The sequence below is a fragment of the Mixophyes fleayi genome, chromosome 1 (genome assembly GCF_038048845.1).
Source record: "Mixophyes fleayi isolate aMixFle1 chromosome 1, aMixFle1.hap1, whole genome shotgun sequence".
Lineage (NCBI taxonomy): Eukaryota > Metazoa > Chordata > Amphibia > Anura > Limnodynastidae > Mixophyes > Mixophyes fleayi.
This window is the reverse complement of record NC_134402.1, coordinates 428,999,855-429,014,852: the sequence shown is the minus strand read 5'-3', so window position 1 is coordinate 429,014,852 and position 14,998 is coordinate 428,999,855. Positions and strand designations below refer to the sequence as shown.

General features: G+C 41.2%; 1 protein-coding gene across 3 annotated transcripts in view; it reads right to left on the bottom strand.

The window, feature by feature from the left end:
* The window catches only part of TTC33 (tetratricopeptide repeat domain 33), a 272,691-nt gene that overhangs the window by 254,517 nt on the left and 3,176 nt on the right, over positions 1-14,998 (bottom strand). For 2 of the 3 annotated variants that reach the window (XR_012678783.1, XM_075184147.1), the window contains exon 2: positions 8,440-8,658. Coding sequence is in view for 2 of the 3 variants with exons in the window: in XM_075184147.1 (XP_075040248.1) it covers positions 8,440-8,657 (218 nt within the window). In the remaining variant the exon portion in view is untranslated. Of the gene's footprint in view, positions 1-8,439; positions 8,662-14,998 lie in introns of all 3 variants that reach the window. The other variant, XM_075184155.1, reaches the window with a different exon arrangement.

The window sequence follows — 14,998 nt, the reverse complement described above, 5'->3', positions numbered from 1 at the left end:
ATGAGCAGGGCAGAAAAACAAAAACAAACAAAAAGCCTTGAGAATGTAATTAGCAAAACACAAACTGGACAGCAACATTGTGAACCGACAGCATCTGCCAAAAAGACTTTCACACAGAGCGGACTCCAAATCTGCACCACATGTTGTGTAGTATTTTAAAGTGAATAAAAAAAATCTTTTTGTTAGAAACTAAACTAATTTGTCCCATATAATTTTTAACAATTGCAGCAGTGATTTATTAAGTGAGAATGTTACGCCTGCGCGGCCGTGTCATGTTTTCCTATAGTTCAGCAGCGCTTGTGAGTTATTCTTATTGCAGGGATTTTGTTGTTGAATATAATGATAAGTTCCATGTGAAGCATTGGGTAACCTAGCCCACTGATTTCCAGCGGAGACAACAACAAACACTGGTTACTGGACTTGCACAATATAGAAACTTCAAACATGAACTGTAGAGAAATACACAGAAGAAAGGAAATTTGTAGAGACGAATGTGCAGGAAGGAAAGTTTTGGTTAGTGTGGCAGCCAGTTGTAATGTAATACAAGTTCAATCACCCTGCCACCAGCTTTTATGTTAGTAAATGGCAACGTTCTATATCTAAAGCAGTTCGGTCTGTGTACATTAACACGGCGGCATACTAAGAATGTAAGCGGTCACAGGGGGGTCCTGTGCACCTTATGTATCATGGCTGTCCATCTCCCTAGCATGTCCCGGTCAGTTTGTGTGCTGTATTACATCTGTGTGCAATGCTACTACTTTACTCACCCAATCCTCTCCTGTATCTGTGCTAGCCGCAATTGTTCACACTGATGTGAGCGAGTTCTCTGTACAGCGATGCGGAATTAGTGGCGCTATATAAATAAATGGTGATAATGATGATGTCATTCTTGCATTTCTACCTCATATTACGGACCTGCATTCATACATTTATTTTTATGCTCTAGTGTACCCACATATCTGTATTCACGTATGTCATATCTGTATGATGACAGCTGACCTAATGCATTGGGTTGCTATAAATGAGAGATAAATGCACCCTATGGTGGGATTTGGCTAGTGGATTATGTCATAGAACACAGAAACACCAAGTTCAAAACAAAATGAGCAGCATTGTACTTTGCATTAAATTGTGAAGCACATGGGAGTTCCATAGAGGGAGTTAATTGACAGCTACCACAAAATCTAGGTTTCAATATATATATATATATATATATATATATATATATATATATATATATACACATACACACACACGCGCACAAACACATACTAGCAGGATCACATGGCGCTGCGTGGGTCCAATTTGTAATGTGTATCAGTTTTTATATATCAGCAAACTATTTGGTAAATGTACCAAAAGTGCTATTTAGGAAATAAGATTTGTTGCTTTGTCACATTGTCAATATGTCGCTAGGATTTCTTCCAGCAGTCAAGCAATTGTTTACAAAGCAAAAATTATGCTTTCAATATTCGTCGCTCTGTCTTGTTGTTGCTATGTGGTCTAATAGGTTACTTTTTCGATACCAAATAACTATATAAGATTTGTCAACTTTACCTTGAGAGCTGTCAAAACAAACTTTTATATATATATATATATATATATATATATATATATATATATATATATATATATATATATACACACACACACACAAGTTAACCCGTGCATGATACTCATGCATTCTAGTCAAATCAAGCTACTTAAGGTGTTAAAAAGGTTCTTGTCATGCATTTGGGCCTAGCCCAGGCCTCCTCAGGGGAAGAGCGTTACTTCCCGACGCAAGCGCGTGGTTTTGTCCACATGTCACTACCTCATCATTTTTCTCCATCACCTCATCCTTCATCTTCATCACCACATCCTTCATCAAGCTACTTAAGGTGTTAAAAACTCCCCACTGTCACCCCCGGCAACCACCAACCACTCCCAACTGTCACTTCTCCTTCAAGAAATATATAGGTCAGTGTATAACTCTGCCCAGCAGGTGGCGCTGCAGCTTGGGTTTTTTCCCCCCACACACGCCACTAGGCATTTATATAGTAATATATATATATATATATATATATATATATATAAACACACTTTGTTGGCATCCTTACAGACAAGAGGATTAACTTGGCTTTATTTCTTGGGTTGTAGTAACTTTAAATGTAAAAAATAGGAAATGAATAATCTTTCTATAGTTTACCCATTAGAATAAAACACAATTTTTCCAAAATCTTATAATACTATTAGTTATTTACATCCTTTTTTTCTGGAAGCAGCAATAACATATTATACGACCCTTTCATCCGCAAATATGCTGATGATTAAGAATGAAGAAAAGAATTGTGTAAAACGAAAAACCTTTTTCTAAATAATTTTAACTAGTAGTTTAAAAGTGTAATGATTGAGGATTTTGTGGTTCACAAGAGAAATCTGTTCCAAGCAACAAAACATTTTTCTTTTTATCAATGGTGCCAGAAGGAAAACAGTATGTTTCTCCAGATAAAACCACAGTCTCTGTAATGTTTTTGTGAATTGGCTGAACAATGGAGCATGTGCGTGCACGTCTGTTTCTTCCGCTCTGGAAACATGCTTACAATTTATTTTACTGCTAAATAAAACCAAAAGCAGATACCAAAGACCTGAATACAGTAATGCCAAAAACATTATTGCAGGACAAATGCCCCATTCAAAGTGACAGATATACTGTCCTAGAAGCCAATAAGGATTTGTCACCAGGTGATATTTGAAAGACCACAAGGTCAGGAGCAGAAAGGACGTCACTGGTTCTGGCTAACTGTGCTCTATTGGTCCTTTGGTGCCATTTAAGCCACCCTAAGGTCAGGAAGTTTGGGTGGGTGTTGTTGCTCTGATCGATACATCTTTTCCAGGTTCCAATTCTACCTAATCTGCTGTTGTGTTAGTCTACGCATCGCTGCAGTTGTTGCAGAGATCTGCCACTTCTGTGGCCCAGTTTACGAAGATTGAATTTATTGCCAGTTACAGTATTGGCAAAGCCCTGGAAAAAACAGTTGCATGTAGCACCTTGTAGCTCCGGTGGAGGGGCACCTTATTATACCTAACTGGTACTGCAGCTTTAAATGAAGCAATGAACGATATTTATTTTAAAATTCAAAAATTCAGATTAGAATTTATTTAAAGTGTACTCATCATTGTAGTATATTTTTTAACACTGGTATGACATATAGGGGCCGATTCAATTCTGCCGTGAATAGCGCGGCGTTAACAGCATTACCGTTAATACAGTAATATTAACCTGGATTTCATCTCGCAGCTCAGGGAGCCGCAAGTAAAAATCCACCGTTGTACTTACCGTATTAAGGGTAATTATGCTTTTATTGAACTGCAACTGGTCTATGCCAGCCCCTTGCTATACATTCCAAGACATTCATACCTCCAACTGCAGAGTATCTCAATTCGATTAGCAAGCCAACTCACATATGGAAAAAGCACAGGGCAGCAAAGGACCATATATTGGCAGCACGGTGGCTCAGTGGTTAGCACTTCTGCCTCACAGCGCGGGGGTCATGAGTTCAATTCCCGTCCATGGCCTTATCTGTGTGGAGTTTGTATGTTCTCCCCGTGCTTGCGTGGGTTTCCTCCGGGTGCTCCGGTTTCCTCCAACACTCCAAAAACATACTGGTAGGTTAATTGGCTGCTATCAAAATTGACCCTAGTCTCTCTCTGTCTGTGTGTATGTACATTAGGGACTCTAGACTGTAAGCCCCAATGGGGCAGGGACTGATGTGAGTGAGTTCTCTGTACAGCGCTGCGGAATCAGTGGTGCTATATAAATAAATGGTGATGATGATGATAGCACAGGAATGCCAGTTGCCAATGGCTGTATTACCGTAGCCACACACTTTTCCCAACGCGAGTTACAATTGCTGTTCTGCTACGTTATGTATTAAACTGTAAGCTTACTTGGGCAGGGCCATCGTTACCTTCTGTTTCATGTCATTGTATGTGATTTGTTTGTATCTTGATGTACAACGCTGAGTAATATGTTGGCACTTTATAAACAAAGGATAATAATAATTTCTAGCAAACTATGTGATTCATGAAGATTACCTGATCAGTAAACATACTGTAATGCCATGCCTTCTTTATCTCTGTGAACACTTTCCATTCTCTTTGTCCTCCGTCTACATTTGTTTCACAAAGGGGACGATTCAATTAGCCGCGAGGTTCCGAAGTAGCCTCATGTCTTATGTTTATGTGCACATAAAACGGCAATTACGGTAATGTTAACATCGTTCATTTTTGCCCGCACCAATATGAGGTGTCAGCAGAAAATGAGTGGAGATCATTACCTATACATCACACGGAAACAGAACGTGTGATGTTACTACAGGACCTCCGGGCTAATTGCATCGGTCCCAAACAGTCTAATAAATAACTGCTGAAAAAAATCAAATCAACAAAACACACCTTGCTTCACTGTACACCCAACAAGACGCGGGATAAGTATTGCTGCAGGTCAGCACTTAATGGGACATCAATTCTCCCATTAAGAGATCATATCTCCCATTGAAATGTATGCATGCTTTATTCAATTAGCAAAACGTCAACCTACAAAGTGAGAACTGTATAGGAATAATCCATCACATAAGTGATCTCTACTACAGTCTGCTCATATATATTCTATCATTAATATATGTATTCTTAGCTTCCAAATCCTTATTGCTGACAATACAGAAAATAATAATAATAATAATAATAATAATAATAATAATAATAATAATAATAATGTATATGCATTCTTATGAAAGGCATTAGAGGTTGGTTACATGTTACCCTACAGAACACCTGTCAGAAAAATGCACTGTAAAATATTACCGAGAAGATGCCCCAGAGGTATGCCATCTAGCCCCTTCTCCCCATGAGGTAACTCAGTGGAAATTGAAGTGACGCAGGAATGGTGAACCCCGGAGGAGTAGCAGGATTCGAGTACGGAATCATTAGGCAAATGTGCCAACAGACACAAGCGGTGGTTAGGGATAAGCAATGTCAGAGCCAACAGAGTCCGATACACAAATACATCTGACTATTGATCTGCACCAGTAATGCCAGAATCATCATCATCATCACCATTTATTTATATAGCACCACTGATTCCGCAGCGCTGTACAGAGAACTCACTCACATCAGTCTCTGCCCCATTGGAGCTTACAGTCTAAATTCCCTAACATACACACATACACAGACAGACAGAGAGAGACAGACTAGGGTCAATTTTTGTTAGCAGCCAATTAACCTACTAGTATGCTTTTGGAGTGTGGGAGGAAACCGGAGCACCCGGAGGAAACCCACGCAAACACAAGGAGATGATACAAACTCCAGAATGAAAGCCTATGACAGTTAATGCCAGGCTAGGACTAATGCTACCTCCAACTGTGCCAAGACACGCACAACAAAACATGTTACAAACCTGTGTCCACACTCGCATCACCTTAGGCACTCTCTGCTCACCTCACTTCCAACGCTCACCCATGGAAGAGCTCTGCTATGGGCACTAGTGCCCAAATAGCTGCCTGCTTTATTGTCACTCCCAATTAGGCACACCATCTGAATCATGTCAATGATGGGCATCTAGTTACACCCCTCTGCTCTTTTTACTAGAGCCAGAGCAACAGGTTATGCACCTATAGCTGTCTGAGCTTCTCTACAATACTACTGTATTACAGTGTACCAGCCTTGTACCAGTCTTGTACCAGTCTTGGTTTGTTTACTTGAAACCTTGTTTTCTGATTGTGTTCTTGGTCTGTGAACTCTGAGCTGCCTGCCCTTGATTTAATTAGTATTCTGATGTTGTGCCTTAGCTGCCAGCCCTGACTTGTATCTACCATACTTCTGTCTTGTCAAGAGGCATCTAGAGAGACTGGCCTGGGTGCTACAACCTCTCGGCAGTGAACGCCATCACTTCATTGTAGGGGTCCCTGGGGAAGTCTAGAGTTCCCAATAGATTCTGCTCCCTGGATTAGACTGCGCCAATGCCTAGTGGGTTTACATGTAGACGTGCAGCGACAACATGTCCATCTAGATACAATGCCAAGTGCAAACTAGCGATTAGAAATGAAGCGCAGGAATGCACACCAATGAGATCACAAAGACGGCAGAAAATATAGGATATGAAACCTTTCTATCAATCCTCTTCTCTGCAAATATGATTCATGTCAACAAGAAAGCAGCAAGTGCATTCCTCATCTCACAAGGAGGGATGAATTTATCAAAGTGGACAATCCCCTTAAAAAGCAATTTCTTCTGTTCTATCTAAGGAAATCTTTGGCAAACAACAAAGAAATTATTCCTGACAGCTGCTTGTACGGGTTATGCAGTGTTAAATAAAAGCCAAGTTGTGGATTTGGGAGCATCCCTAGATCCAGAAGAATGGTCGGACATCTATGAGTGGACAGCTCGTTGCTCTATAAATGTCCGTACCAAAGAAAACGCCATTAAATTGCTACATAGATGGTATTATGTTCCCTCTAGGCTTCACATCATATACCCTCAAACAAGTCCAACATGTTGGAGCGACTGTGGCCATACAGGCACCTTCATACACACATGGTGGGACTGTCCCAAACTGAGCCCGTTCTGGGCAGAAGTTCTCGCATTGGCAACGGCTGTCCTCGATACTCCTGTGCCCTCCGATCCTAAGCACGTATTACTGCCTCTACCTCTCCCAGACCTCCCACCACACACCCAAAAGCTTCTTCGGCATATAATCAGCGCAGCTACCTGTCAAATAGCTGCCCACTGGAAGAACTCCGTTCCTCCAACGCTCCAAATGGTCTGTGGTCGGATCTGGCACACTTATCAGATGGAACACATCACCAGTGTGCCAAGGGGCTCCTCCGTGTCCTTCAACAAGGTCTGGTCTCCTTGGGCAACCAACCTCTGCTCCAATTTTAGTCAAACCCTATCCATTACTAGAAATACTAGATTGAACTATTATCTCCTGCTAAAAATATAAAGGCGTGAATTCCTCCTTCCTTCCCCTAACCCTCCCAATCTGTTCTCTCTCCTTCCCCCTTTTTGCCATGTCCCTCCCCCCTACCTCCTTCTTCTTCCTCTTTCCCCCCTTATTTGTATAATTTAAAACAAAATAACATCTTCATGGTACCATGTTCATATGAAGCTGAACTTGTTTTGTAAAAGCTATGTGAAAGAGTGCTATACACACTGTTAAATTTGTATGTGCATTTGTCATTCTTGTACCTTTCAAGAGTTTTATATTTTGTAATGCTGTTCAAGATAAGATGTTACTAATAAAATGAATTTAAAAAAAAAAAGCCAAGTTGTGTATTACACACTTTTTTTTTGCTTGGTCAAAATGAAACAAATGTTTAGGTAGATTTCATCAAAGTCATGAAGCATCTGTTCTCATCAGATACTGTTCATTTGTACATTATTATTATTATTATTATTAATTTTTATTTATAAGGCGCCACTCAGTGTCCGTAGCGCCGTACAGGGACAAACAAGTACAGTACAAGGTGGGACGGCAAAATACAGTAAACAATAAGCACAGTAACTCAGTAAGCTCAGAGCACAGCTAGAGAGAGGGGGGAGGGAAGACCGGCAGGCGCCGGAGCCCAAGAGGAAGGGCGCAGATGACGGGGAGACCCCCAGAGGGGTGGGGGGAAAGGTAGCTGGAGAGCAGAGTTAAAGGTGCAGGAAACAGGAGGAGAGATGGGCCTGCTCAAGGGAGCGTACAATCTAAGACCATGGTCCCATCTACTAATGCAGCAATTCAGTTCATTGTAGCATACAGTGAAAATGAACTCTGTTATAAATACGAAAATCAATATTCACATTTTAGATTAAATATTTGTAACAAAAAAAAAAATATCTGTAAACTTTCATTATACATACACACAAATATAGAAATGCAAAAAAAAACCTGTGAACAGAAAAAACGCGCTCCGGCTCCATATGACTCAAGACCATGAGATTTTAACCTTCTACCTCATAGGGGTACAAAGAATTAGATCATTTATATGTCATAAACTGAAACACTAACACTAGTAAATGTATAAGATTGTCACTCTTTATTTGCAGCAGGACGTTATTTTACAGAGAAAAATATTTCTAAAGAGTTCTAGCTCCCCCATGTGGCTAAGGTGGTCAATGACGCATGATTTTGGTTAATTCATTGTCCTTATTTGTATATTTTGGTTGAACATTTTAAAAACTAATTCTCACCATTGCTCTCCTTACCTGAACTCTGGGACCATCCTCATTCTTTGCATTTTCACACGAAACATAACATTATCAACAATAAAGCTGATGTGTAAATCGTGATAAGTAATCAAACGTCTGCTTTGGATTTATAAAGTAAAAATGATAAATTAAACTAAGCACAACACAGCATGTTCATTATATCAGGTGATGCTTCTGCAAAGACAAGATAAATGTAGACGGACGTACCTTCCATTCAGGGCCAGAAGTGCTCCATCTTCTTTAAGGCGTTTACTTTTTGTAATATTATCTTCAAGGAGGATTTCTTTCTTCCGTTTAACGGAATGGAGCCAGTCGACATCCTCGTCGATCACGCCACCCTCCTCGGCAGATTCCTTTTCAAAGTTTTGAGAGGTCACTTTTGATACTCTCTCCCCAATCTTCCTCTTCCATCCAAATGAAGCCATTCTGCTAAGAAAACCAGCAGTAGTCAAGCTCAGTCATCGGACCAGTTCAATTCACCAAGCTCAATGTGGCCATCGGGGCAGTGGAATAGCTGTGCCTTCAACACCGAAAAAAACAGCACGGATATATCGCACCTACTTGGATTACGGACATTTCACCTGCCCTACCTGCCTTTATGGAGGTTCCTTATGTCACATCATAAGTGACGTTAGAGAAAAAGAACCTGTTGTAAAAATAAATGTATTTCTTCCTAATATATCAAACCTATAGCCAACAATGTCTGTCACAGTGCTAAATAAAACATTATTTTTGACTCCAGATTTAAGCTAACCCATATATAGTAGTAGGACACAAAAAAATTGCAAAAGTTATTTCAATTTATTATTAACATTTATTTATAGAGCAAAAGAATAATCTGCAGTAATAAAACAATACTGGGTAATATCAGACAGAGAGGTAAGAGGGTCCTGCTCACAAGCTTACAATCTATATAGGACAATGGCAGTTTTATACATGATATAAATGTCACATATTATATATTGGTCCAGCCAAATTGCACTGAGAAAAGGTGCTTAGAGGGGATATATGTTACAGTCACACAACAATGTTAGTCAGGGGGTCAGGAAATATATAGCAAAATAATAATAATAATACATTTGAGTGATTTTTTGAGTGATTTGTATAGGTGGAAAATCATAGGAAAGTTAAGAAGATGGTTCAGGAATTTCATAAGCTTGCCTTAAGAAGTGGGTTTTCAGGGAACGTTTGGAGGCTAGGGGAAAGTTTTGTTGTATGAGTTGGTGCATCCCAAGAAAAGTGGTGAAACAATCAATAAGAGCTATGAGCAAATTTTGATTGTGGAAAAGAAGTGCGGATCTTGGACAGTTGAGATGGGAGATATTTTAAGACAGGTGAAGAGATGTATGCTGGTGCTGTATTGCTAATGGCCTTGTATGTTAGTAGAAATATTTTATATTAGACTTGGCAATATGAAGGTGACCAATGTACAGACTGGCAGAGAGGAGCAGCAGGAGGATAAAGATTTTTGAGAAAAATTAGTCTACCCGCTCAGTGGCGCACGCAGAGGGGGTTTCTGAGTCTCTAGAAACCCCCCCCCTGCGCTAACTAAGTGGCCACTGGTCTATACAGCAGCCGCGGCGCTGTCAAAGAAGCGTCCGCGGCGGTGCTGTATTGTATACAGCACCGCCGCAGCCGCTTCTTAGACAGCGCCGCGGCTGCTGTATAGGACAGCGCTGGCGAAACGGAGTTGCTGCGCATGCGCAGCAGCTTTCTCTGGGGTTTGTTTTTTTGGGTCGGCGGGGGGAAACCCCCCCCCCCCCCCCCACCCCGACAATCCTCCGTGCGCCGCTGCCGCTAAATTCAAAATAGATTGTATGGGTGAAAGTATGATTAAGAGAAAACCATTAAGGAGAAAAACCTGATTGAAGACAGTCCAATAGGTTGTGTGTGAGGAATGGTAGTGTGGTAGGCGAGTGTAGGAAAGTCTCACAAGCAGGTTTTAGGGGCATGGGATTTGAGAAATGTGAATGTAATTTGAGAGAGATTTTGAGTGAGAAGTATTGTTTGTTTCAGAATAGGAGTAGTAACTAAATGATTGAATAATGAAGGAAAGATACCAGAGGAGAGAGTGAGTTTACAGATGTTTGGTAAGGCTGGAGATAAGCACAAGGGACAGGGAGCAGAGTAGTGGAAAAGAAGAGAGTAGATGGATCATCCATGTTTGTGGGATCAAATGACTAGATGGTGCCAGAGGGTGCAAGAAAGGGACAGAGCAGGTTGTGGCTCAGGTAAGAGGTTACTATTTCACATTGGATCTTTCATACAAACTTCACAAGACGGCAGGAAATTACAACCCATGCTTGGCCAAGAGATTACCACATGGATCAATGTCATATTGTATCAAGCCTTCACATGTCCTCAGTATATAGGGAAGGTATAATCTTCTGCCCACACAACAATCATACAGTCAATGTCAGCCTCTGGTTCCAGGAGTCATGTTATTCAGTTGCCATTAGATCTCTGATGTGATATATAAAACATGGTTTGATCTCTTTATCAAAGCTGGCCAACTTCCAGGTGAAGGATTAAAATTGTGGAGGATTTAATTCAATATAAAATGGTTCTCCCAGTACAGTCAGAAACCAATAACCATGTCACATTCAATAATCCACAAACACATTTAAAAAAAACAAAACAAAAAAGGAGATGGCATCAGTAGCTCAATGAACATTTTGTATATAATACATACACTCACACCGCCTCTATCCTGGATACACCTGGCACTTCTGCCCTGGGTAGACACACAAGTGAACAGCACATTAATTCTAATAACCCGTGGAAGAGATCTACAGAGAACCCCCCTGACCAGTATATTCAAATATATTGTGTAAAGTCCAGGAATGGACTCTGGGCACTGGATTTATTATACATTAGTAGTTCTTAAAGGATTTCCAAATCCTTTATAACAGGTATTCTGCCTATTATTGTATAGCTTCTTGCCTTGGGAGGCCGGGGAGATGTGACATAGGAGGAAACAGTCCATGAGCAACAACGAGTCTGTGGTAAGAGTTGAGTTTTCAGAGAACATTTGAAGATTCAGAACCTAGAAGAAATTCTTGTAGTGCAAAGGATGGCATTCCATAGGGTCACTTTGTGGTCACACTTAATGCACAAGGTAGTATGGTAAATGGACTTTATCTGAAACCTGACAAATTATAGTTTGTAAATCTTAGGGGCAGCACTAAGGCAATGCAGGACACTACTATCCCTCAATAATACACACATTGGATAAGATAATTCCTTCTCTCAACCTCCCCGTTACTTCAGTGTCGCAGGTTAAACACCCCCAACAAAAGACACATTATCTGGCTGCCTAGTAAGAGAATCCTAGATTGCTTACAGCAATTTAAACAGGTGACAATGATAAAACTTCTACTTTCCTGCATTGTTGGCAGATGGATGAAGAGCCAATATCATAGGAATGTAAAATTCCCAATAGGCATAGCAGTCAATACTGCTACTTACAAAGAGCGAATTACAATGCTATAAGTGAAACATCCTTTCCTGTCAGCAGGGAGTCTTGCTGGACTGATCAGCTCTGCATATGAGAAGATTCAATGAGCTGAAGAGTTAGGTAAGTAACTGGTACCTATCTGAGGATGTAATCAGACACTACTCTATCACAGGTATAGTGCACTAAGGCTGATACCTGACAATACTCTATCACAGGTGTAATGCACTGAGACTGATACCTGACAGTACTCTATCACAGGTGTAATGCACTGAGACTGATACCTGACAGTACTCTATCACAGGTGTAATGCACTAAGGCTGATACCTGACAATACTCTATCACAGGTGTAATGCACTGAGACTGATACCTGACAGTACTCTATCACAGGTGTAATGCACTGAGACTGATACCTGACAGTACTCTATCACAGGTGTAATGCACTAAGGCTGATACCTGACAGTACTCTATCACAGGTGTAATGCACTGAGGCGGAAATCTGACAGTACACTATCACAGGTGTAATGCACTGAGACTGATACCTGACAGTACTCTATCACAGGTGTAATGCACTGAGACTGATACCTGACAGTACTCTATCACAGGTGTAATGCACTAAGGCTGTTACCTGACAATACTCTATCACAGGTGTAGTGCACTGAGACTGATACCTGACAGTACTCTATCACAGGTGTAATGCACTGAGACTGATACCTGACAGTACTCTATCACAGGTGTAATGCACTGAGGCTGATACCTGACAGTACTCTATCACAGGTGTAGTGCACTGAGGCTGATACCTGACAGTACTCTATCACAGGTGTAATGCACTGAGGCTGATACCTGACAATACTCTATCACAGGTGTAATGCACTAAGGCTGATACCTGACAATACTCTATCACAGGTGTAATGCACTGAGGCTGATACCTGACAATACTCTATCACAGGTGTAGTGCACTAAGGCTGATACCTGACAATACTCTATCACAGGTGTAGTGCACTAAGGCTGATACCTGACAATACTCTATCACAGGTGTAGTGCAGAGGCTGATACCTGACAATACTTTATCCCAGGTGTAATGTATTGAGGCTGATACCTGACAGTACACTATCACAGGTGTAATGCACTGAGGCGGAAATCTGACAGCACACTATCACAGGTGTAATGCACTGAGACTGATACCTGACAATACTCTATCACAGGTGTAATGCACTGAATCTGAATCCTGACAGTACACTATCACAGGTGTAATGCACTGAGGCGGAAATCTGACAGCACACTATCACAGGTGTAATGCACTGAGGCGGAAATCTGACAGCACACTATCACAGGTGTAGTGCACTGAGGCTGATACCTGACAGTACTCTATCACAGGTGTAATGCACTGAGGCTGATACCTGACAGTACACTATCACAGGTGTAATGCACTGAGGCGGAAATCTGACAGCACACTATCACAGGTGTAATGCACTGAGACTGATACCTGACAATACTCTATCACAGGTGTAATGCACTGAATCTGAATCCTGACAGTACACTATCACAGGTGTAATGCACTGAGGCGGAAATCTGACAGCACACTATCACAGGTGTAATGCACTGAGGCGGAAATCTGACAGCACACTATCACAGGTGTAGTGCACTGAGGCTGATACCTGACAGTACTCTATCACAGGTGTAATGCACTGAGGCTGATACCTGACAGTACACTATCACAGGTGTAATGCACTGAGGCTGATACCTGACAGTACACTATCACAGGTGTAATGCACTGAGGCGGAAATCTGACAGTACACTATCACAGGTGTAATGCACTGAGGCGGAAATCTGACAGCACACTATCACAGGTGTAGTGCACTGAGGCTGATACCTGACAGTACTCTATCACAGGTGTAATGCACTGAGGCGGAAATCTGACAGCACACTATCACAGGTGTAGTGCACTGAGGCTGATACCTGACAATACTCTATCACAGGTGTAATGCACTGAGGCTGATACCTGACAGTACACTATCACAGGTGTAATGCACTGAGGCTGATACCTGACAGTACTCTATCACAGGTGTAGTGCACTACAAATGGATTACACATTTCTAAATGTTATACAGTCCAGGGGTATTACATAGTCAATAAGAGATTAAGAATTTAGGCCTCAATTAGAGTTAAGAGCAAAAAAAAAAAAAACGGGCGCAAACTTGCAAATGGCCAAACCATGTTGCAATGCAAGGATACAGATGCATTTATTTATTTCGTTTACATGTAGGAAAAAAAAACTGTATGCTCTTGTGTGTAGCACACAAATGCTGGGCAGCTTTATTTTTACACTTCAATTTAGAGTTGAATCCCTTCCCAACTCTAAAACTGTCTATACATTTCAAATCCCTCCCCCCACCCCTGCAGTGCAACATGTTTTTGCTAGGGCAGTGGTTCCCAAACGGGGCACAGCCGCGGTGATCTCACAGGGGTGCCGAGGGCAGGGCTGGTGGTATTCAAGGCGGGAGACTACTTGGCAATAATTTTGACTATGGGGTGCTTTGAAAAAATTATGGAGACCCTAAGGGTGCCTCAAACTGAGAGAGTTTAGAATCTACTGTGCTAGGGTACAATTTTGCCCCTATTTTCTGCTTTGATCTTTACTCTAAATGAGGCCCAAAATCTTTTTTTATACATTCTTTTTTTTATTATTTAATGACAAACAATTATTCTATTGGGCAGCACAGTGGCGTAGTGGTTAGCATGTCTGCCTCACAGCACTGGGGTCATGAGTTCAATTCCCGACCATGGCCATATCTGTGTGGAGTTTGTATGTTCTCCCTGTGTTTGCGTGGGTTTCCTCCGGGTGCTCCGGTTTCCTCCCACACTCCAAAAACATACTGGTAGGTTAATTGGCTGCAATAAAAAAAAAAAAAAAAAAATTGACCCTAGTCTCTCTCTCTGTCTGTCTGTCTGTGTGTGAGTGCGTGTCTATAGTAGGGAATTTAGACTGTAAGCTCCAATGGGGCAGGGACTGATGTGAATGAGTTCTCTGTACAGCGCTGCGGAATTAGTGGCGCTATATAAATAAATGATGATGATGATGATGATGATTCTATCACAGAACTATTTGCTTACATCTGGGTCATTCCACATCAGTTGATGCTCGATTACTGTTGTACCGCATACATAATTTACACATTGTTATAAACCATACCAAAAAAGTAAACTAAACTGAGGCAATGGGATAAAACTCCCATACAGGAAATGAAACAAACAGAAACTGATGGGACGGGGATTCCCTTTAGAGAGACCAAAACTGAAACTTTCCAGAGA